At 41.1% G+C, this 23947-nt stretch overlaps 3 protein-coding genes across 4 annotated transcripts; 1 reads left to right on the top strand and 2 right to left on the bottom strand.

Annotated features, from left to right (window-relative positions):
- Nucleotides 1-1155: 1155 nt before the first annotated feature.
- On the bottom strand, nt 1156-6605 carry LOC128451182 (protein max). 2 transcript variants are annotated; one of them, XM_053434963.1, is made up of 4 exons: nt 6377-6605; nt 3100-3207; nt 2496-2619; nt 1156-2404 (listed from the first exon to the last, which is right to left on the bottom strand). In XM_053434963.1, the coding sequence occupies exons 1-4, from the start codon at nt 6410-6412 to the stop codon at nt 2220-2222; spliced, it is 453 nt and encodes a 150-aa protein (XP_053290938.1). In that variant the 5' UTR covers nt 6413-6605; the 3' UTR covers nt 1156-2219. The 2 variants fall into 2 exon arrangements, with proteins under 2 accessions (XP_053290938.1, XP_053290937.1); XM_053434962.1 differs by having other exon boundaries at nt 2496-2634; nt 6377-6595.
- Nucleotides 6606-10636: 4031 nt separating this feature from the next.
- LOC128450952 (hepatic sodium/bile acid cotransporter) lies at nt 10637-14195 on the top strand. The gene is made up of 6 exons (XM_053434715.1): nt 10637-10911; nt 12069-12497; nt 12691-12895; nt 13153-13331; nt 13565-13764; nt 13929-14195. Exons 2-6 carry the CDS (start codon nt 12109-12111, stop codon nt 13979-13981), a joined length of 1026 nt encoding a protein of 341 aa, XP_053290690.1. The 5' UTR covers nt 10637-10911; nt 12069-12108; the 3' UTR covers nt 13982-14195.
- Nucleotides 14196-14615: 420 nt separating this feature from the next.
- LOC128451368 (sushi domain-containing protein 4) lies at nt 14616-22088 on the bottom strand. Its single transcript, XM_053435165.1, has 11 exons — nt 21635-22088; nt 20876-21017; nt 19275-19466; nt 18888-19079; nt 18359-18550; nt 17729-17923; nt 17332-17523; nt 16854-17048; nt 16641-16770; nt 16111-16514; nt 14616-15958 (listed from the first exon to the last, which is right to left on the bottom strand). The coding sequence occupies exons 1-11, from the start codon at nt 21635-21637 to the stop codon at nt 15933-15935; spliced, it is 1863 nt and encodes a 620-aa protein (XP_053291140.1). The 5' UTR covers nt 21638-22088; the 3' UTR covers nt 14616-15932.
- Nucleotides 22089-23947: the final 1859 nt, after the last annotated feature.

Genomic DNA, 23947 nt, shown 5'->3' with positions numbered 1-23947 from the left:
CATTCAATGTGTGCAGACCTGTGCTGCCTTCAGGGACACCTCGGAAATCTCTATGCTCAGAGGTCACACGCTGAGTTTGGACAGTACAGTGGATACAATTAAACTCAAAGATTAAAATTCAAAGTTCTTTATTGTCATTATGCTCAGTGTATGTGTGTAAACCTACTTGTAAAAACCTAATCATTCTAAAACAGTTGAACCTGTGAAGAAATTCACTAAAACAACAGGTCCATTTCTTCATCCTGTTGTGTTTCCTGGAAGAAAAATAACAATAATATGGGGCATGACAATTTTGGTGCATCACTATAAATAGAGGGATTCGTTTGTTTACACAAATGTCTTCAAGGACAACGGCTTCTGCATTGTGTATCACATAAAAGCACAGTTGAAATCAAATAAAAGCATTGATATCTAGGATTAGACAGCAGCCTTATATATAGCCCAAACAATGTCCTCCTTTTATTGTGACTTATATACTTTTGTAAATAACAATCTTTCCACGTCGTCAACTGCATTATTCCGTCATATTAAAAGTTTATCCAGCTCATACGTTTACTCTTTCCTACGTTTCTTGAAGGCAGCACCTGCCCTGCATCCTTGAGAAGAATGCCTCCTGCAGTGGGAGTGTCAGTCAGGACTCATCACTGTGAGCTGAGTCTATATATTCACTGATACACTGTATATAGGCAGAGCCAGAACTCATAATTTAAACAAACAGCACCGACAGGGCTGTGGCAGCAAATAAAAAGACAGAAAATGCATATATACACACATAGAACCCCATCCACCTGGGAGCAGTTACACCTAGCACCAACAAACCTTGTCCTTACCAGATAATGAAAAACATTTGAATAACAATTTCAATGTATAACAATTTGTTTTGTTTGTCGTTCGAGGAGGGATTGATGATACATTTTTGAGGAGCCAATATCCTACAATGCTTCAGTAAATTATCCCCTTTAACGCCACTAGAAACTTCTTTAATTTCATAACACAAATGTAATAATTTCCTTAACTGGTAAGTTAGATTAGTTAATCACATCATTCAGCAACTTACCTCCAACTCAACACACACATAATCAGCTTAGTCACCAGTTAAAAGTAATTATAAGATCTTATTTAAAAAAATAAAATAAAAAAACACTGAATCACCAGTACATCCCAAAAGGATAAAATAGTTTTATTTATAGTCTCATAAAAGGTTTGCCTTAACTTGCAAGACAACCATTGGCAGTATGTACAACATACCTGTAACTTGCATGGAATGGACCAAACAAATATTGATTACATACATACACACTAATTTACCTCTGTAAATAGGAAAAAAGAGAGAGAGAAGGATAAACGTTCCCAGCACAGGCAAATATTTAGAGGGAAGGCTTTTCTTTTGCAGAACTGACACCATCTAAGAGTATACAGTGTATTATACTACACACTGACAAGGACGTCCATTAACAAAAATAAGGATCACTGCGCTTTAACTGCATTGTGTAACATTCAGTATCCATTAGGGGAATTTTTTAATACCGAAATTTCATTTAATAATTAAAATAGAAGGAAATACATTTTTTAACCTGAAACAGGTCAACTTGTCTGTTGTGTTGTCAAACATAATGGAGTTCAGACATATAAATATAAATGAGGTTAAGAAATACATTTTGGTGCATCACTATAAATAGAGGGATTCATTTGATTACACAAACATTTTCAATGACAAAAACTTCAGTCACCTACACTGAAGATGAAGGGGGGTTTGCATCTTGCAAACCGTACACTTTTTTCACATAATTTTTCTGGAAAAGTATGAATATTAAAAAGGTAAACTATCCCGAATAAACATTTTCTTAAGGGCTTAAAGTTTGACGATTCCTCCACAAGGTTGCAGTGGATATTAAAAGCAACCGAACGAAAGGAAAGTTGATTTTTTGGAGCTTTACTGAAGCACGTCTTCCCCACAGTAGATTATGAACAGTGATCACGAGGGTCGAAAAGCGTCAATACCTTAAAAAATGCACAGCTGCCTCACTCTGGGGGTCTCACAAGAGGAGTGACGGGATGCTTGCCAGGAGAAAAAAGAAAGGTAGAAGCGTTTTATACATGATAGCACCTCTCTCACTAAGTCTCCACTTGTCTCCTGGACTAGCGTAAGAAGGCAGGAATAAGTGCGGACAAGTAAGAGGAGTCAGGGCTGGTGGGTAAAGACGGTCAGTGCAGAGAAACTAGCTGGGCTCAGCGCGAAGCTTCTTTCGGTTGGGCGGCTCGTCTGGCTCCGATTCAGAGCTGGAGTCAGAGCCGCCGTCGAAGGCGGACACTGCGCTCCCTTTGCGGTTTGTATACATGCTGCTGTCGGAAGAGTAGCTGGTCTGGAGCTGAGTGTTCCCCTTGGCCTTCTCCAGGGCTCGAACTGTAAGCAGTCCACAAACACAGAAATACAGTAGGGGTTGAGTACTATACTCATGACTGCATTGCACATCAACAACTACAAGAACACTTACCCTGCTGCTCCAGCAGAACGTTCTGCTTCTTCAAGTCATCGATGTCTTGCTGGTGGGTATGGTTTTTCCGCCTCATGTACTGGATGTACTCGGTAGCTTTGTCTAGAATCTGTGCTCGGGAGGCCTGTTTAACAGAGCTCTATCAGCAGAAATTTCAGAGAAAGATGGGGCAACGTTGTAGTGTCGGTTTATTCAGTATTAACATATTATTCATGTAACTAATGAAAGAATTCTGCTTTATAATGTTTTTTTGACTGTCTTTGGGTCATCATACAGTTCTTTGCACATGCACAACTACATACAAACTCTAAAAGAGAAAACTGGCAGAGTGTTTATACAGACTGTGTAGAATCTGTTTGCTTTCCTGAACAAACAGGTTAGGCTAAATAGGGAGTGTCTCATTCAGGGTTTCTGGCCCAAAGGAACAGTTAGCTGGCAAGAGCAGGAATGAATGGATGATATGATAACATTTAGAGTGGTTAACCAAGGAGCACACAGGATTCCTACATTATCCACTTGTATCTTAACTTGATGACATCTTTCAAAATGATTTCATTAGTCTTCTAGTAGAGTTATGGAGTATGAAATATTTATTTCCTCTCACCTTCTCCCCTTGCAATTCAGGCACAGACTCTCGTAAACTGTGAAAGCTGTCTTTAATGTGGTCCCTGCGTTTGCGCTCCAGCGCGTTGTGATGTGCTCGCTTGTCTGCCTACAGAGGGAAAGACAGAGTTTGAAATTGTAATTGTTATAAAAAATCTCACAAGCAATTATAGAAACACACAACTTAAAACCACTGAATTCACAAGAAGGTTGGTTACTTGATTTCCATGTTATTCTCTTCATTTTCTTGACATCCTACAACAACAACCTGGGATGTACTTTAAGAAAATAATAATAACTGTATTTGTATAGCCCTTATCTAAACAAGGTTACAAAGTGCTTCCCATGGCAAAAATGAGGAGTCTCAAGATGTGGTATCTGTTCACAGAAACTGAACTAATAATGTTTACTTTCCTACACACAAACTGGATTTCAGCTCACTTTCTGCTCTGGCTGAACCAAACCATGTGATGCCAGAAAATCTTAACTGATGTTCAATAACTAACAACAGAAATGTGTGCCTATCGGATACGAGGGTTTGACCACAGCTTTCACCATGACTGAAAACAACTGTGTGCATCTACAGCTTACTTCTTCAGCACCTGATATCAGCTTTACTGTTGCTTTACAGTCAAGTCAGTCTAAAGTGAGGGATCCGAGAACAACACCTGTTCTGCCTGAAGGTGAAATTATACAAATTGCATTGATAAATATTAAACAGGACCAAAGATTCTGTCTCTCTGAATCTTGTGGTTGAGGTTAGAGGCTGCAGACATATTCCTGTAATGATCAAACCTTTCAGTCACAATAGACTATCAGCCTTATATTTCTTGATGAAGCAGAACAATTGATGACCTTAAATGCATTTCTAGGTCATTATTGTTATCACAAACTTGATTTAAAAACGATGTATTTTTAATTAACTATGCCAAAAAGGTTATGTTTTCTACTTTATTATTTAGCATGATAATGCAAAAACTACTGGAGAGATTACAGTGACACTTGATAGAGGGAGCAAGTAGGGGTCAGAGAAGAACCCATTTAATTTGGGTGTGAATCTGGATCAAAGGACGGACTCACAAATGCTCTTTTTATCCTTTTCTTTGCAGCATTACCCACAGAATGTATTCATAAACTGGTGGTACCACACCCAGGAAGGTCACTTGAGCACAACAGATTTAGTAAAATATATCAATAATTATCGTGAAATAACTTTCATCATTAGCAATATAACAAAAATATGATTAGCTTTTACATTGCGTAAGAGGTGAGGAGCTAACACATAGTTGATCTGAGTCAGATTAGTGAAAAAAGGTGCTATTTACAAAGTGTTTGCCATTCTAGGTTCCTAAAAGAAGAGTTTACAACCACATCCTTCACTCAGGATAAAAAACAAGTCGTTAAACTTAAATTACACAATAATGACAGATTTATCTTGATAATTATTGATATCTATTGACAGAGCACTCTGAGAGGAACCACCTTAATGAATGATCCTGCAACATGAGTCACACTGAGCAATAAAGGCTAAACAATGTGTGCATACTGCGGTTCTCTGACCATCCAAAACCGGAGAACCCAGTTTTGAATGACATCAAATACATGCTCAGGTATTTGAATAAAGTCCTGACGCCTACAGGGAAAGTACACACAAACCTGACAGGTCCATTAACCAACAAAGCAGCAACATGAACTAGGGCTGCATGATATTAGGAAAACATGCGATAAAGTTTTTTAATATCGCGATGACGATATGGTTTGCGATAAATAAACATAAAAAGTCCCTGGCTACTGACGCAGAGAACACGGACAGCTCCATGGCCGGGAGAAGGCGCAACGTTTTTACCCAGACTCAGTTTACGCACGTGTCCGATCGCAGTGTGTGGGTGAGGGAGAGGAAAAGAGAGAGCGAGCAAGCGGCTGATGAATGCGCAGCTCTGGATGACGATTTCATTCATTAATAAATGAATCGATCATTATGTGATGATCTGTGTTGATATTGTGGCGACAAACAAATAAACTTCTAAACTGTAGCGAGTCAGAAACGTCAGCTGAGAGAGAGGGGGGGAGGCAGAGAGACACACATACACAGCGCAGTGTGTGTGTTGCTTGACTCAGGGTCTGTGATCATAAACAAGCTTCACAATTCTTTCATATAATCAACCGCTCATATTGATGAACCTGACTCGGGACAACAGTGATCACTGGAAGTTTCCACAGTAGAATTTATTCGGAGGAGGCGGAGCGAGATTTGACGGAGCTGCCTCTGTTACCTAATTCTCTGTTTTCTCTTTTCCGACAATGATTCACTGACAGAAAACCCCGCCAATGATTTGAATGTCTGTCGTTTGTCACCTAGGGCAGCAGGGCTCCATCTGATCGGCCATCTCTATTGACATGTTTGGCGCATGGATCATTTATCGCAGTTTTAGCGATACGTCTGTTGATATCGCATCGACGATAGCTTTTGATATATCGTGCAGCCCTTACATAAACACACACACTGGATCCTGTGGGCATTAAATCGCAACACTGCGGGGCCAATGTGGAGGAACGATCATCATCAACAACAGAACAGGTTTCAGGAAGAACACTGAGCGCATATTTAGGTCTCTGCATTAGCCATGTGGGTGAATGGACCATACACACACTGATTAAAATGGCATCCACAAAATTCAAGATTAGAGGAATATGGATGATTTGAACCTGCTAGCTACAAACCAGTCTGCTATATATAGGTCGGCTGAAGTGAAGGGATTACCAAACATGTCAAGAGCTGCTTCCTGTCAAACAATTACCGTCTGAGTCATAGAGACAACATAGTTAAACTAAATAACCAACGTTGTGGACAGATGTGATGACAGCTCTGAGTCACCTCGTCTGTCTGCTCTCTGATGAGCTCGCCTCGGGGCTTTTTACGTCTCTCGCGCCTGCAGCTTCCCCTTCAACACAGCCTTTTATCAAGCGAGCCCCAGCAACCTGCGCTAACATGGACGACCAGCAGCAGTGCTGTCACTGCACCGAACGACTTGTTGTTGTCGTCCTGACACACGACGTCGAGCTGAGTTAGCGCAACAGTCTTGACTTTCACCTACGCGCTAACTAGCCAGCTAATTCTCCGCGAGACACATTCTCACACCGCTACCAGTTTACAATGTGGTGCTAGCCGATAGCCGCAGCTAGCTCGTTAGCTACACCAGCGCAGGTCGGTTGTCAGGAATGTTCAGAGTTGGCTAACAAGCTGGCTAGCTACTTCTAAAGGAAGCTAAAGCACATACATCGCTGTCCACGTCGATGTCATCGTTTTCGCTCATTCTTCGGGGAGGGGGGGACGGGGGTGCGTGAAAAGAAAAAAATAAACACGCAGCTGTCAAAACAAAGTGCAGCGACAACTGGAGGCAGATGACAACATGTAGCACGGAGCTCTGCTACAGCAGACACATGACGCTAATCGCTCTCCCTGCACGTGATTCGCCTACACATGGAGGGGAAAACACACACGGCGCAGGCACGAACACGGCAACGCCTTATGGGTAAAAGAGTCTTGGGCTGCCACGCAGACCGCTTTGGCCTGGTGAGCTATGGCGGCTGGCCTACATTTCCCACAAGCCCGCGCGTGTGTCACACGCCCTCCACAGTGTACCGTTGTTAGGGAACGTGTAAATGTGTTATTTCAGGTTCCCGAGAGTCAGTCCATTAAAAGAATCATTCAGAGCCTGAACTCTTCCCAAAACTGATTTACTGAACAGTGTGTATAACTCTTTATTCCTGGCGTCTGGAAACAGACTATATATTAGAGTATATATATATATATATATACTTTAATATATAGTCTGTATATATGTGTATATATATATACACATATATTTATAAATGTAGTACATCAATCGAATTACCTCTCAATGATGGACTGCATCCAGCAATATATTGTAAAAACATGAGCACACAAGCAGCCGACCATTGAATGTATACGAAGATGGACGCTACCCAGAAAATGAAGCCAACGTGTGACTGGCTGCAGTAAAGGTCCCAAATTCCGGCTCCTTCATGTTCGCAGATGGGACATGGACCAAACTAAAAAGTTTGAGTACTGTTATGAATTCAATATTTTAGCTGTTGTGTGGGTCTGACTGTACTATTTGCAATTAAGGCAGGAGGGGGGGCCTTGAACAGGTTGGGCCAGATATAAGGCCTTTATACAAATGATTTATAAATAACCCTTGCTGCATAGTGTTAATAATGAATCTTATAATTGTTCTGAATTCTAACTTTTGGTATTAAACCATTATTCCCTTAGATTCATTCACATCACATATATTTCATGCAGCTGTCTGATAAGTTCTGGAGGTTGGACAGAGCGACTTTGTTGACATTGTTTTGTTTCGTTGTTTTGGTTTCGAGGATCCTAATGTTTACATCAACAGGACATTGTTTGGATATAGCAGGAACATCATATTCCTTTCTCCAATGGCCCACATGGCATCAGCTGTCTCAAGTCCTTTCATGAAGAGAACATTTTGCTTAGCAACTATCAGAGTAGTAGTAGCGTCACGGAGAGCGGCTTCTTGTCACTTCCTGGATCCTTGACAAGAGGCGGTGGACTACAGCTTTGGACCAATAAGGGAGAACCAAATTGATTTGCGGTGACTCCCCTCCAATCTTTTATAACCAATTATATTAAATCTACTGTTAGAATTATATCAAACCCCTTTTGTTCAGGGCCATTATTAACTACCTATTGCTAACTGATTTAGCCTAGGCTGTGATAATTGTCCATAGCTATGTTGTTCAACTTTCATTGCATCTTAATAAATACTTAAAATGGACCAGTCCGGCTCATCTCTTATTTAGGATAAACCAACACGCCTGACAGTACATATCAAATAAATTTTCTCAGAGTTGGTTCTTGTCATTTCAGTATGTTCAAGTGTTCACTTTGACACTAAGTTTGGTTTACAATTGTGACAATCGACCATGCCACAGGGCTCTCAGTTGTTCACAGGTAGCCTAAATAAATGACTGTACTTCAAGTTCTGCACAGCAAAATGAATAAAAAATAAAAGGTAAATAGTAAATCAATAATAAAGTGAACAGTGCACTTAACAGGTGAGTAGCCTACTTAGGGGAGAGCGGGGTAATGTGGGACATCGGGTAATGTGAGACACCCCCTGTATCTAGGCAACGGAACACATTTGTGGTCATGTGACCATTATGTTTTCAAGCCCCTCCCATTCCCCCCTTGCCATGAAGGAGAAGTTGCTGCTGGTGCTGTGGAAAGTATGTTTTTTCACAAAAATGTGTTTTTTGCATGTAAAAGTAAATTTTCTTGCTTTGAACTTAATCAACTGTTGTGTTAAAACAAATTGAATCAGGTAGAAAAACTTATTTCATACATGTTGGTGAACTTCCAACATATAAAACCATGTGATTGATGCTAGCTGAAGATTAGCCTGAATTGCTAAGAGATGATGTTTTTTCTAAAATGGTGGCTTCGGGGTAAAGTGGGACAAATGCTGAGGGGTAAAGTGAGACACTCTCTCACTTTACCCCACCATGAAGCACAAGTTAAGCTTAGTCTTAAACATATTTTAGTGTTATATTACATTATGTTTTATTTTTAATGTCATAAACATTGTAGAAAAGCCATCATGCCAAGAAACTATACACAAGGAAGACAGCCTGGGGCCAAACACCCCTCGCAGAGATGGAGAGTGCAGCCGCTGAGGTCATGCAAGGAAAGAAGTCCTTAAGAAAAGCTGGAAGGGATAGAAATATTGACAAGACAACCCTCCAAAGATTCATAAAGAAAAAAGAGAAAGGGGAAGTAAAATCAGTAGCCTGGGGTGCAGTAGCTGAGGCAAAGAGAATATTCACAGATGAGATGGAGGAGGAGCTGGCCAAACACTTGAAACAACTAGCTGACCAGTTCCATGGCCTTGCTCCAGTTAAGTGCCGTGAACTGGCATTTGAATACGCAGAGAAAAACAATATCCCTGTCCCTGCCAATTGGACAGAGAAACAATGTGCAGGTAAGCTAGGGTGTGCAAGAGATCACAGGAATCATAATAATCATAAATGTGCTTAATTGACCAATCCCCATGATTCTGTTACTAGTCCGATATTAGTGGTTGTCAATCTAGCTGTCAGGATTTTAACTATTACAACATGTGTTGTTATGGTAGTTTTAAAGTGGAAAAAGTAAGTGGATCACTTTACCCCGTAGCTGAGGTAAAATGGGACACAGACCACTTTTTTTAAAACAATCATAATTTCACTGCCCTTTGTCCTGAAGACATTCTGATCATTTCCTTTGCTAGAAAACATCCTGAATTAATGGGAAATGTGTAAATTTTACTGATATATCATTTTAGCTCGCCAAGAGGGGAGCAAATGAAAAAATGTCCCACATTACCCCGCTCTCCCCTACTTACTCTTACTCTTTTACATTGGCCAGTGGCATGGTAGGCCACACAGTTCTATATTACAGTGTTAAGTGTCTCATACAGGTTCACACTGACATCTTTATGACATAATATTCCTTCCAGTTTGGTTCTTGAGACCCAACCACTGAGTAGCCCGTTTAGTTGCCTTTAAGAACAACTAACTTTTCAAATATTTCTGGTGTTAATTACCTCCTGTGTGGATGGAATATTATTCCTGCAGACGAGAACAGTCTCTCAAGCGGAGCTGAAGAGGGGAGGGTTGTGTTAAATCGAACAAAAAGGAGCTTGATAAGTGGGTACTGGTAAAGAGAAAGCAGGTCTTTTCTGGTGTCCTCCATAAAACGAAGGGTCTCTAACTTCGCTTTGCTGTGGCTTGTGATCTCCTGTCTTTCCTGGACTTGAGTTTCTTTAGCTGAGAAAACAAAGAAGTAATCTTCCTCGGCGTCTTGGAGGTTGGAGGAAGCCGTTTCACCCTCTGCCACCAGGCCAAGATCTTCAGCTGAGCGGAGCATAAGCTGGTGGATTCGTGGTGGTAGCCAGCACATTTTGAAGAATGGGTGAACTCATGAACTGTTTTTTGTTTCGTGGAGAAAGTATTTTGAGTATTTTAAATACAAAATTTCTCCATTCTGAAGTATTTTGTTACAAATTACGTTAGATTTTTTATCGGCCCTATCAAATACAAATTACAAAATACTCAAAGTAGTTGAAAGACGTATTTCAAATACAAGTAATAGAAATACTGCCCATCTCTGTATTAACCGGATCTCTACTTTACCTTGGAGATTAGGCAACAACATTTCAGTCTTGTCTAATATATGTGAGGTCTAAATAAAAGCCCTTGGTGTGCAAAGCGCCTCAGTCTCACAAAAACAGGGTGCCCCTTTTGAAAAGGCTGGTAACTTTGCCATGGAAACTCATTCCTCTGCCTGTTTGCATAATTTTAATTGTGAGTTCACACATGCCAATGTGGCCGAGCGAATACAGAGCCCCATTAGAGGTACAGAAGCCCACTGATGCCAATCTTTCCCATGGTTCCCAGAAAAAGGGGAACTACGGGAACAACTCATTAAGGAAAAGGGTAGCTTCCAGTAACACATGGAAGCTGGATTCACTGGAAGTCTGTGCAACATATGGACATGAAAACAGATGGGGAGGGAGTTCCCAACAGGATTAAAAAAACAAAATGTTTACTCCTGGAGTCAGTTGCAGTGATGTCGAACGTGTTGTCAGGAGTCCATGTGTGAGAGAGGGGAGGGCAGGCATTCCACACAGAGACAAAAGGAGGTAGTCACAAACATGTGAAGGGAGATGCAGATGAGCTTGAACGGAGCACTGTCTGAAACTGCAGAAGCTGACCCGAGGTGAAGGTAAGAAACGTTTTACTTAAATATCCTAATATAATATTATAATATCTTTCTATTCAAGATTAAGACTGTTGCTACGTTGTTGTGTTATTATTATTAGTTATTTCTATTGTCAGTAGACCCAGAATTAGATTAAACCTTATCCTTCCGTCCTGTAAAACTCGACTGCAAAAAAAAATTCACAAGATCTATGTTTTTGCAGGTTATGATAATTTCAGTTTTATGTGTTGAGTTGATTGTTTTATTTTCTTCTCTCAAGGGCATTTATTGATTTTAATAGAATTATAATGTTATCACTATCCTGTATTCCCTATCACATAAGAATCAATGACTAGTTGAATCAAGGACAACTGGACTATTAGATACTTGACGACGTTACATCTCTAATCCCGGATGCCTCTTCGGCTCTTCGGCTCAGATAGAAATGTACAGAGGTGTCAAGTAACGAAGTCCAAATACTTCGTTACCTTACTTAAGTAGAAATTTTGCGTATCTTTACTTTACTGGAGTATTTATTTTTCAGACGACTTTTTACTTCTACCAAAAAACTGCCCCTTAACTGACACAGGGGAAACTTATATAGTGGCTAATCAAGCCGCTCAAACAAACTAAGCAAATTAAATAAAGATTACCACCATGTAACTGAGTTTCAGTGTGTGGTTGCTGGGGCAGCCATCACAGAAAAGAAAAGGGGGCTTCCGGGTTCTGGTGTTTTTGCTCCAGTTACCTTCTGTTTCTCGGTTAGCTGTACACAAAGCTCTACTAACGGTATTAAACTTCCAAAGATTTGTTTAAATTCTACTCCTCTGTTGTGATCGCTCCCACCTGCTCTACCACTACACCAATCATGCAGGTGAGCGGTGATCCTTCAATTCTAAGTGGCTGATCGCTCACTACCTGTTGAATCTGCCAATCATGTTGAGCTGGAGGCGGGACTGAATCACACTGTCAATTCTGAGAAACTGACATCTCACTATTGTTGAAATAAATAGTCCTTGATGCATATTTTAACCAGTTATTGTTACTGGATTACAATTGTAACAGCTGTTCCTTGACTTGCATGTAGGAGGTGACAACTTTCATAAAATTCTATTCAATTTAAATGGAAATCGACAGTAATACATCTCCAATGTATTTATTTTGTTTGCTTTGTGTGACAGGTGAAAACCTAGGGGCAGTAGGATTTGGACAAGTGCTACAATGAATGTGACAGAAGTCCACCAGGATCACGCAAACATCTACAGTCCAGGAAATGTTTCTGGCAATGGAAGCAGGCCTTCCCTGGACCTCTTGTCCCCCCATGACACAATCATCAACATTTTCACCATCTTGATCCTCTTAATCACCATGATATCCCTCGGTTGTACGATGGAGATTTCCAAAATTAAAGGCCATTTCATCAAGCCAAAAGGAGTAGGCATTGCATTGGTGTCCCAGTTTGGCATCATGCCTCTCACTGCTTTCTGCCTGGCCAAAATCTTTCAGATGGATAACATGAAGGCTGTGACTTTGCTCATATGTGGAAGCTGTCCAGGGGGAAGCTTATCAAACATTTTTTCCCTGGCCTTCAAGGGGGACATGAACCTCAGGTAAACATTTATTGATGTATTGACTCCTGTCTTGTTGGAGGAATGCAAATTGCTATAATAATTAACTACCTAAGCTGTGTCAGCACAATCTGCTGTCATTAAGATTTCTCCTGATAAACAGAAAATCAAGGCTCTTGTTTTGCATGAATAATTTCAGACATGTCTAATAATGTTGCATCTTGTCCGCTTCCAGCATTGTATTGACCACTTGCTCCACCTTCGCGGCCCTGGGTATGATGCCTTTGCTGCTCTTTATTTTCTGCCGAGGCTTCCCCGGTCTTGAAAATGCCATCCCTTACACCGGCATCATCTCGACCCTCGTGCTCACACTGGTGCCTTGTACCATCGGCATCGCCATCAATCACTACAAACCAAAGTTGGCAGTAATGGTGAAAAAAGTAAGACTCGTGTATTTCTGTCTCACATAAACACAAACATCACACGAGCAGATCATTTGTTGTAGACCAGGACCCAGAAACTGAGGGAATTCAGCCATCACTCACCTTTTCTCTTCAACATCCAAAGGTTGTCGGAGGAAAAAAAAAGACTATTGGAAACAAGTTGTGTTTTTACCAACATTATTCATCACAGATTCCTCTCAAATGTAAAGGACCCAAGTGGATTCTCTTAACATGCTTCATGTCTCTCTCAACAGGTTGGTCTCAGCATCCTCTTTATTTGCACCATCCTCATTATTATCCTGTCTGGCACTGCCATCAAGGACGTGCTGTGGCTCTCCCTCACAGCAGATAATGTGATGGTGGCTGCTCTGATGCCACTCATTGGCTACGTGCTGGGATATGTCTTGTCTCTTATTTTCGGACTCGATGCTCAGTAAGTAAACACACACTAGATATACAAATCTTTCCCGTGTCCCAGCTACTACAGAATAACGTGAGCCACCATAGTGCATATAAATGACATGTGCAGTAGTCTGTCATACAGCTGTGTTGAAAAGCCTCAGATAATGTGAAATCTGGAAAAGTGTTATTTTAACAGTGTTCACCTTGTTTAGTGTCAAATTGATGTTTGATAAAATCTAATGATATCTCTCCATCTTTTTGCAGATGCAGGAGAACCATCTCCATGGAGACTGGTTGTCAAAACATCCAACTGTGCTTTGCCATCCTAAAGGTGGCTTTTCCACTGGAGGTCCTCGGACCCATGTTTTTCTTTCCCCTGATATATATGGTGTTCCAATGTATTGAGGCCTTTCTCCTGATCCTTTGTCTCAGATGTTACCAAACATTCGCAGCACCAGCTGAGGGTAAATATCACAGCTGTCGGCCTGTGTGTGTGTCTGTGTGTGTTTTTGTAGAGCGAGGCTGAGAGAGGGTGGTGGAAGAGGTTATATGAGCACATTTGTCACCATTGGTGAGTTTGGGTGCAGATCAAACAATGCAGACATCTAATATCATCTGTCTCTTGCAGATACAAGATATAGCAGTGTTGCCATTAAACATGAAGCAGTGAACACAGCATGACAGCGTTACCAAAAAGGACTTGATGCTGGAGAAGGACAAGAAGAGGAGCTGAATCGTGCACACAGAGGACAGAGCTCTTCAGTGAATTAACTGTATTATCTTCACTCAGGCCTGTGATACGGATAGATTGTTTAAGCATGTGGATAAACCAACACTTTAATTGTCTAACATACGTTAATTTTAACATAGAAAGTAAAAAAAAAAAATTAGATTTAGTATTTATATTTTTGTATCTAAAATGTTATGAATTGAAATTAGCTATATATATATATATATATAAAATTGAGTATATTTGAGCATTTAGATTTTGAGAATGAAATGTTTTATTTGCTATTAAATACTTGAATTAAAATTTGTTGAGTGAAAGGTCAATGATATGACTATAGGGCGCTCTGAGCGCACACACTTCAACAAAGGCCCAGCAGTTCCCTTAAGAAACCTAATTAAATTCATTAGATTAGATAAAAAAAAATTATCAAGTCATGAATATCAGTCCCCAAAAAGTCAGATTTTCCACCATCCTAAACCATGAAAATGTATTCCTAGAAAATTGGGTTGGTCGTTTTATTGCTGACAGGCATACAAACCTCCTTGACGGAGGTAAAGAGCACTCTAATGAAAGCAATAGAGACAATTTGAACATCTCAAATCATATTTAATCAAAAATGATCATGTGTTATAATACAGAGCAAACATAATTTAAAACTTCACATATATTAAAATGCCATCTTCACAAAAAAAAGACAAATACATTTCTCAGTCCAAAAGTAAACTCAAATGACAGTCAAACAAAGTGAACACTGACATTACACTAAACCATACACTTAATCATTTTTTGTGTCTTGCCACTTTTTAAAGCGTCACATTGAACGTGCCGTCATTAGAAATCAAAATGAAGCAGCAAAGTGAAGACCTTTTTTTTCAAGAACTGTGAAGGCATCAAAAGAAGCCATGGCTGATCAACAGCATTCTGGACACATAAATAAAATATGCAGTTTTAGTTTCCTTAAAACAGGAGTTTCCAAGCAGCCTGAATAAATTAATAAGATAATATTTTCCAGTGTACAAGTGATGTGTCTGACAGAACACACATGATATCACTAAAGCAGTAGAGGCGTTTAACTGACATTCATGTTTGAAATTCCTTATTGTATATATATCATAGATAAACTGTGCATAGAAGTGGAAAGCTAAGGCCATTGGGGGAAAGGGTAAGTAGAAGAGAAGTAGTGATGAAATGTGTTGAATGCAGGCCCCACAAAAAAAAAACCTAAGTCACTTTAAATGTTTGTCCTCAATCCAAAGAAAAACTTAGAGGTGATCTCTTCGGTTGGACAAGCAGCCTTATACTGTACAGTGACGTCTGGAATGGTATGAATCATAATTAATAACCATTAAATAATGATAAATATAATTACAAAAAAGACAATGCTGCGATTGGACATGACTTGGACAGCAATCTAGAACCTGGCTTTCATGCAGCTCTTCTAACGTGTGTCTTACATTGTGTGATATGATACGTGGTTAAAGATAAGGAGCAGTAAACAGGACAATGATGAGATTAAAAGCTCCCAAAATAAGTTTGCAGCTTCACCCATCTATCAGAAGTATGTTAGTGTTTTTAGTTTTCCAAACGACGCATTCTTTCAGAGCTGAGTGTTCCTGTTTCTGATTTTAATCTACATTTTCAAACCGAGCTTCAGACATTTGATGTGATATGAGTAGTGTAGGAATTCCTATAAAAAAATGTAAGCATGTATCTACATGAGAATCCCTCCTCTGTTCTCCTTTGGTGTGGCCAGAGAAAGTGTTTTCTGAGTGAGCCGCGGCTTCACTCTGAGGCTCTTCGGCCAGGCTGGCCTGTTTTGACAGCTGTGTTGACAAACTCTCAAGAGGCATCCCGCTCACCAGTAGCAACTCTGGTTGCCGCAAATAAGTCCAGTGTATGTTTTCAGGCCTCCTTCAGCAATGGCATATCTGGGGAAAACAGATAAAAAGATCTTCGTCATTTTCTTTTTTGTCACTTTCATAATACACTTTACTGCAAACATAGGAGTGAAATGCCATAAACTAAAGATAGTGGTGGCTCGTAACAAAGTACATTTGTATGTACATGAAGAGGGTTTTACCATCAGAGTAGTCCATTTCAGAGTCCAGAGACAGGCTGTGTTGATCGCTGCCCGAAGGCGTCCATCTTTGTGAGGATGAAGGAGCCGTAGCACCTGCATTCTCCAGAACCCAGGTGGAGGGTGAGGGCAAGGGTGAGGGGGATGAGGAAGATGAGGATGGTGGTACAGGGTGGACCACAGCCATCTCTGAATGTTGCTGTTTGAGGGATGAAGGCCTAGAGGGGCCAGCCTCTGGCGCTGTGGCATGCTGACCCTCAGATAGCACGATTTGGACTCGAGACTCAGAGCTGAGGGCCGAAGCTGAGGCTCCACTGCGGTTCACAGCCTCCTCATACGACGGCAGAGTCACCTGGACACCTTCCACCATGATGGACACGGGCTGGCCGGACACACCTGGATCACGTCTAGATGTGAAGGGCCAGGTTAGAGTTTAAATCCGCCAACCTCTGTTACTTTTCAGAACAGTTCCTTGAATGTAAAAGTATAGTGTTTGGGGTCAATTATAAAATGATTGTAGTGAACAAACTAACCGATTGAGGGATTTCAGTTTTGGCTGTAAAAGTACAAACAGCACCACGAGGAGCAGGATGAGGGCCACTGAGCTGGCTGTGGATGCTACTATGGACAAGGCGGGCATCCCCAGTGGTAAAGGAACTCGGTCTGGGAGACATGAACAGCTGATAATCTGAACAGAATATTGTAATTATCTATACAATAGTTAAAATGTGTCATCGTATCTTTACCTTGATCCATGAGGCAGCTGAGCTTCATTTGACTGTCCCACTCTCCATATTGGCAGGTCAGGTATTTATAGTCCCCCTTCAGAATATAACCTTCCTCACAGAAATACTCAATCACAGTTCCATGAGAAAGTCTTTGGCATGGGGAGGGGTGGCAGTTGTAACCCCCGTTCTCTGGCTCATACGGGGTCTGGCATACTGTCCACAGGAAAAAAGAAAAAGCAATAAATACAGGGTTGTACGTTGTTTCATTAAGCTTTTAACCCGAGTGACGACAGATTAATCAGCTGGTTGATTAAATTGGTTGATATCTGGCAATTTAAGATTATCAAAGCTTGTATCTCTGAGATAAAGAGACAAAAGTTCTAAAGAGATTTGACACTATAGAAATAGTATAATAATAGTTGTGATTGAATTGGTCTGAAGCTCTGTGCTGATTGGTAATTATGATTGACAGTACTTTGTAAGGTTTTGTCTTTACCTTCACTGCGTAAACATCGAGGAGGTTCAGAGGACCAGTGTCCCTCTGCACTGCAGGTGAGGATGCTGGGTCCGTCTAGCAGGTAACTTAGGTCACAGTTATATTCTAGTACTGTGCCCACAGTGAAGAAGCTCCTGTTCGTTTCTGTCAGATTAGTCGAGCCGTGCTGCACCATGGAGGGTCTAATGCAACCTTAAAAAGGGGAAAACATCCAAAAATAACATTAATATCCATAATTAATCTTTCATAACAAATATGTAATTTGTTTAAGCAGTCATTCAGATTTCATTTTTTTTCTCCAACTGCTTCATATTACAAGGTAGAACAGATAAAAGAAAAAAATGATGGTGATGAAACTAAATACAAATATTGTGGGAGAGATTTAATCTGCCTTTACCTTGCTCCAGGACGCAGCTGACTGGCATTAGGTTGTCCCATTTCCCATACTGACACGTAAGGAATTTATAATCTGCCTTCAGAACATAACCTTCATCACAGAAGTATTGAATCATGGCACCATGAGTAAGTCTTCCACATGGGGAGGGGTGGCAGGTGTAGCCTCCGTTGTCTGGCCGATATGGAGGCTGGCATACTGGCCATGGACCGAAATAAATACAAGAAATACATATTAACTCCAGTGCCCCTGTTTCACTAAGGTGTCGACTTCTCATATTGTTGAGTCCTTGTAAGAAATGTCAATTTTGTCTCCAACAATAAATGAGTCTATGGAGAGTGTGCTATGAACTGGGAAGCACGTAATGTGTTATCACAGATGATGGATGTTGATTAAAGACATGAAATGTGTCTCTTACTGTGTTTTTGTTCAACAGATATCAATGTATGTTATCAATGCAAACAACATCTAGGTTGAAGCTACTGAAGTGAATTGAAATACAAACAGAAAAGACACACAGCAAAATTGAAAATGAAACTGACACTAACACCAAATCAAAAATATCTTGTACTTACATATGTACTGTATGTATATTATGTAATGCAGAGGGATGTGGAGGAGATTTGTCTTTACCGTCACTGCGAATACAGCGAGGAGGTTCAGAGGACCAGTGTCCCAGTGTGGTGCAGGTGAGGATACTGGGTCCAGCTGGCAGGTAACCAGGGTCACAGTCGTACTCGAGTACTGTGCCCACAGGGAACAAGCTCCTGTTGCTGTCTGTCAGATTAGTTGAGCCGTGCTGCACCATGGAGGGTCTCACACAACCTTACAGAAGGGATGACATTCAAAACAGTCGATTTACCTACCAAAGTCTTTTAAGTTACTTAATCCTAATAGTGCTACATATACGTTTTCTAGAAAGAAAATCATTAATTGTTAACAAACAGCTATTTTTGCTATGATGAGCTTTGTAGTAATTATAAAAATTACATATAGTACCTTTAATAAATATGGTGTTTTGGTTATGTAGCACATTTCAAAATAGTGTTACAGAGTGATTTTACAAAATCTGCATATGTTAAACAAATCATTTTCCTGATAGGTGGATTTTAAGGCCAATGCATTAACCTACGGATAGATCGGAGTTCGAGGACTAACCCACCTTGGCTTACACAGCTGATCTGCATGGGGCCGTCCCACTGCCCATCCTGACAAGTCAGGTAGTTATAATCTCCACTGAGAACAAATCCCTCATCACAGAAGAACTCGATCACAGAGCCATGGGAAAACATTCGACAGGGGTTTGGGTGGCAGGTGTAGCCCCCATTCTCAGGTTTAGTGAGGGGTAGACATGCTGATGAAGAGGGAAAAATATACAATGTACATTTTGAGGAACCTGACCAACGTTTAAAGTGCTTTTGTGTTAAAAAATGAATCTTGAAAATGACTGGGAGTATAGATTCCTACTAGTAAAGGCAAGATATTAAATGAGACTGACTTCCTCTTAGTTTACAGGTCAAAAAAGACAGAGGTGGGAAGAATGTCTTACCACCACTGGGTATACAGTGAGGAGGTTCGGAGGACCAGTGTCCCAGCGTGGTGCAGGTGAGGATGCTGGGACCATCTGGCAGGTAACTAGGGTCACAGCTGTACTGCAGAACTGTGCCCACAGGGAACAAGCCCCTGTTGCTCTCTGGGAGGTTTACCCAGCTGTTCTGGACCATGTACGGCGTCACGCATCCTGGGAAGAGAAAAGCAGAGAAGAGGGAATTCTGTGAAACTCACTTTTTAGCGACAAGTATTTTGAGCCTGGTTGGAGACATGACTCAGAAGCCACCAGTAACACGGATACTGAATGACCTGTGGTAACCACGACAACAGGTTGGAGATTTTATGCATATACAGCACAAAGATTAGGTGATGGGATCAACGTAACTTCTCTGCAGTTTTTCATCTGGACAGGATGAACTTGTCTAAGCAATCACATTATATTGATATCACAATATTGTGTGTAAGTAGGAAATCTATGAACAGGTGGTGAAAGAGGAAAAGTGAATCGGTTACAACAATTAGTTTAATCTTTTAGAGGACACACGGTAAACATACATAAGCCCCTATTACACATGTATATTTCAGTCCCGATACCAATACAGTGGATCAGATGGTCTTTGTTTTATTACTGTGTACTGCAAGCATAGACTTGCTGTTTGTGGGGCTACTGGTTCAGGTTGATACAAATCTATTTAATACCTGACAGAAACATAGCGTGCCTCTTGGTCGATTAAATTACAATGTGTGAATGCACTCAAGACGTATTGAGAACACAATGTGGGACTGCCAACTCAATTAATGTCTTCCAGCCAGCTACAATCTCATTATGAACTTAATTTTTGTTTCACTTGTCAAAACAATATGCCAACACATTTATTTGTTTGTGGTGGCCAATCATAAGAACAATGTTAGCTGCCAGGTATTGATTCCAAAGTTTTGAGGAGCTGTGTGCAGAACACTGAAACACTCGGCCGCTCCTTGCCAGCACACAAACACACACTATTGTCTGTCTATCTTAGTGAGCACATTCAATGGCATTATGCATTTACATCACAACCAAATTAACCCTAAATGAATTCTAAACCTAACCTCTTAATCCTTTATGGGCAAAATGTCATCATGCCATAAGACCTATGTACAAATGGTCAACACAAGGTCATAAATGCACACACACACACACACACACACACACACACACGCACACGCACACGCACACACACGTACACGCACGTCATCGTCGACGAATGTGTTGAGCACAACAGATAAGTTCTTGCTTGGGTATAACCCTAACCCTACACTAAACATCTAGTATTAAGACAACGGGATCATGTCCCATAGTTTCTGGGCTGACCTTTTTCTGAGAATAAATATGCTTGGATAGCCTGTCTCTTACTAACATTGAAACCAGTGTCAGACACTTAAATAAGTCTCTGCCATCCTGTAGAACATGCTAAACGCTTTCACAGTCAGGACTCACCGACCCACTTAGGCAGTGTCATGACAAAGGAGACTTGATATTATCCCAGTAATGAAGGTGTGGATTCATATATTAGACACATAACCCACAAAGCGTGTGAAGCCATAAACCATGCGTCTTACCTGTCCCGTGTGCAGTGGACACTAATGTCAGTCCCAGCAGCAACAGAAAGGACTGTTTAGTGGCTGAGGTGTGGGCCCGAGAGGCTTTTGATATTGACTCTATCATTCCATTGCACATCTTCCACTGCAGAGTCAACTCAACCTGGTAGGGTCAGAAAGGCAGATCAATACGCGGGTAAAACACATGAAGAGGACAGTCCACTGCGGCATGTGTTGACACCTGCCTGGTGCAGGTACTCTGCAGAGCCTGGGCAGCTGCCAGCGAAATGGGCGTGAGGGTGGAACAGAGGTACAAAGACGGAACCCAGAGGAGAATAGAAGGATGCTATGAGCATCTGTCAAGCTAGCGTTGATCAGAAGCTCCTCTCGTTAATAATCTTTATCAATGTTATCTAAGCATTCACTTTAACTGATGAGACATCAGACATTTAAAATATAGCAAACGTTGGTTCTGAGTGGTTTCGTCTCTGCGGCTGCACGCCCATTCTCACTTCTTCATCATAATTTACGATGGCTAAGTTTGCTAAAGGGAACAAAGCCAAAACACAAAGTAAAACATTTACAGACACGGTACATGACATGACGATGGACGACAACTAGCTAGCAACCTGCGCTACCACCTATATATAATGAATACTGAACAAAGCAAAACACAGATCATACTCAGCGTTAGGCATAGCGACCCCTGAAAATCAATATTAGCCCTCTTAGCTAGCTAACGCTAGCTAGACATAAAAATTACCAGTTACCGTTACTTACCATAGGTACACTGCCTCGGGACCTCCACCCTCGCTTTCTGACGCCGCAGCCTCAAACTAACAACGCGTCAGCTTCACCGGAGACATTTAAAATCACCGTGGGGACAACGAACAACAGGATGTATCGAGCAGAGCGGCACCACTACAGCTAACCGCTAGCTAACTTGGTACCCGCTAGCCGCAGTAACGGAGAGACGGCAAGCTCATAGCGTGGCATCGGCAGCTCGTAGAGGCAGGCACTCCTTCTGCTGCCACTGACACGTAAAGGCAGCTGCCAGGGGTCACTCCTGCCACCCTGTTTGAGGGAAAGAGGGATGGTGTGTGTCTTCCTGTGTAATGACCTTTATCCAGGCATCATCTTTAGATGTTGATGGAGAGTTGAGCTGTTGTTAAAACGATGTACAACAATCTGCTACTACAAGAATGTGGTAGGACTTGGCATTGATGTCAACAGTGTTGTGCAAGTTCACTACTCTCATGAACAAGTTCAAAGTTCAGTTCATACAAGTAAACATGAATAGTTCACGTTCATAGTTCACCATTTAAATTCTGAACTAGTTCATATTTCAGTTCATTTCATAGTTTTAAGGTGGAAAGTGAGAATGAAAGACTTAACTTGTTAAAGAAAACCTTATCCATCACTACCCCTTGCCTTTACTGTCGGAATGTTTATCAGACAGTGTGTAAAAATCCCTCATATAATAATAAGGTGCATCGGATCTCGGATGTAGTTGCTGAGTCTGCGTCTCTGCTTTCTCTTGCCATCTGTATATGAGACCGAGAGCTGTTGTGTTGCAGGTATGGCCTGCCCCTTTAAGGAAAGTTTGTAGTGTGTGACGTAGTGCACCAGGGTATTGTGGGAAAATACGCTAAAAGTGTGTTTATAACGAGAAGTGACGGACCACCTAGAGGTGATTCGAGTGTTGCTCCTGCTGTATATCCGAGAAATAAAGTGGCCGCATTCCAAGTAAAGAAACATCTCCTCCTCCTTCTTCACGGAGCGGTCCGGACGGCTGGTTACCGACCAGACAGCGAGCCAAGATAACCAGTGACAGGGGCGGCTGCTGGTACAGGCAACATAGGAGACTGATTTATCAAGACGTGACACATGCAATGTAAAACAATACATTAACGTCACACCATCATCCTCTAACCCCGGGACGCACCGGAGGTAGAAGCGCTGTGAAAAGAGTATTTACCCCTGAACCACCGCGGAGAAATGATGATGAAATGTAATATAACATTTTTAAATATAAAATTAAATATAAAGAAATTTTATTAAATTAAATTTAAAAAAAAAAAATTTAATTAAATTCTGCGCAGAAGCCCATTGCGCACATCCTGCGCAGAAGCCCAATGCGCAGGAATTGCGTGCGCAGCTTTTTTTTTTTTTAATTACATTTTTTCCTGTTTTTATATTGAATTAATTTAAATTAACATAGTGTAATAGAAGAAGTCCTGCCAATTTTAAGTATAACATAATGCCAACTTGAAAATGGGAATGAGTGGGATTCGAACCCGGGTTGCTATTGGTAGAGACCAGGCCACTTCAACTGATGGTTTCCACTCGGAACTAAGCACCATAAGACGATGGACAAATTATCGTGTGTGTCGCTGTCATTTTTTGCTGCTTTTGATAAACACTTCAGAGAAAATATGTTCTACTTTACTACATATATCTGACAGCCTTACTTAAAAGTTACTTTTATATTTTTGGCTTTTAGATACTAGATGAAACCTATCGTTAGAGAATAACCCAGTGGGGGGGGGGGGGGGGGTAACGTAGTGCGAAGTCTAGTTAGTTGGTTTCGGTTAGGCTAAATCAAGGACATTTTACGGGCACTGAGCAACGACATGATGAAAGCATTCGATTTAGACAGCGTCTCTCCTGAGAAGAAAGTATTGAAATGTCCCGAGGGTCAGTGAACAGGTAGGGGTGGGGCACGTGACAGTCTAGGCCAATGGCTGTACGGTTTTGTGGGATGCCAGGCTCTCATTGGCTGATGAGTTGGCGTATCAAGGGTGAATGAGGAAGGGGAGTGAAGAACACAGTGGTGGATGACAGGAGTGTCGGGGTTCGTGTTTGCTGGACTTTAATAAAGTTACACATAAAGAGAGAAGTTTCCTTTCGTCTATACGCGAGGACGCTACAATATGAACGTGTTCACCGTTCAAATTTGTCATTGAGTTGCGTTGAGTTCATCGTTCTCCTAAAAGTGAACGTGTTCAATGAGTGCGTTCTTTTGCGTTCGTTCATGCACAACACTGGATGTCAATGGAACATGAGGATCAATGACTGAAACTGGAACCCTGC

The sequence above is a fragment of the Pleuronectes platessa genome, chromosome 11 (genome assembly GCF_947347685.1).
Source record: "Pleuronectes platessa chromosome 11, fPlePla1.1, whole genome shotgun sequence".
Taxonomy (NCBI): Eukaryota; Metazoa; Chordata; class Actinopteri; order Pleuronectiformes; family Pleuronectidae; genus Pleuronectes; species Pleuronectes platessa.
Note: the sequence above shows the minus strand (reverse complement) of the source record. Positions and strands in the feature narration are given on the sequence as shown.

Bases quoted from the DNA above. Each gene is read 5' to 3' on its own strand.
- LOC128451182 (XM_053434962.1), bottom strand. From the start codon at position 6,412: ATGAGCGAAAACGATGACATCGACGTGGACAGCGAT. The intron at 3,208-6,376 runs GTATGTGCTTTA...TTCCCTCTGTAG, and splicing joins ACATCGACGTGGACAGCGAT to GCAGACAAGCGAGCACATCA. The intron at 2,405-2,495 runs GTAAGTGTTCTT...GACTGCTTACAG, and splicing joins CGTTCTGCTGGAGCAGCAGG to TTCGAGCCCTGGAGAAGGCC.
- LOC128451368 (XM_053435165.1), bottom strand. The intron at 19,080-19,274 runs GTAAGACATTCT...CCTCTTCATCAG, and splicing joins TCACTGTATACCCAGTGGTG to CATGTCTACCCCTCACTAAA. The intron at 17,924-18,358 runs GTAAAGACAAAT...GTCCATGGCCAG, and splicing joins TCGCTGTATTCGCAGTGACG to TATGCCAGCCTCCATATCGG.
- LOC128450952 (XM_053434715.1), top strand. From the start codon at position 12,109: ATGAATGTGACAGAAGTCCACCAGGATCACGCAAACATCTACAGTCCA. The intron at 12,896-13,152 runs GTAAGACTCGTG...CTCTCTCAACAG, and splicing joins TGGCAGTAATGGTGAAAAAA to GTTGGTCTCAGCATCCTCTT. The intron at 13,765-13,928 runs GTAAATATCACA...TGTCTCTTGCAG, and splicing joins ATTCGCAGCACCAGCTGAGG to ATACAAGATATAGCAGTGTT.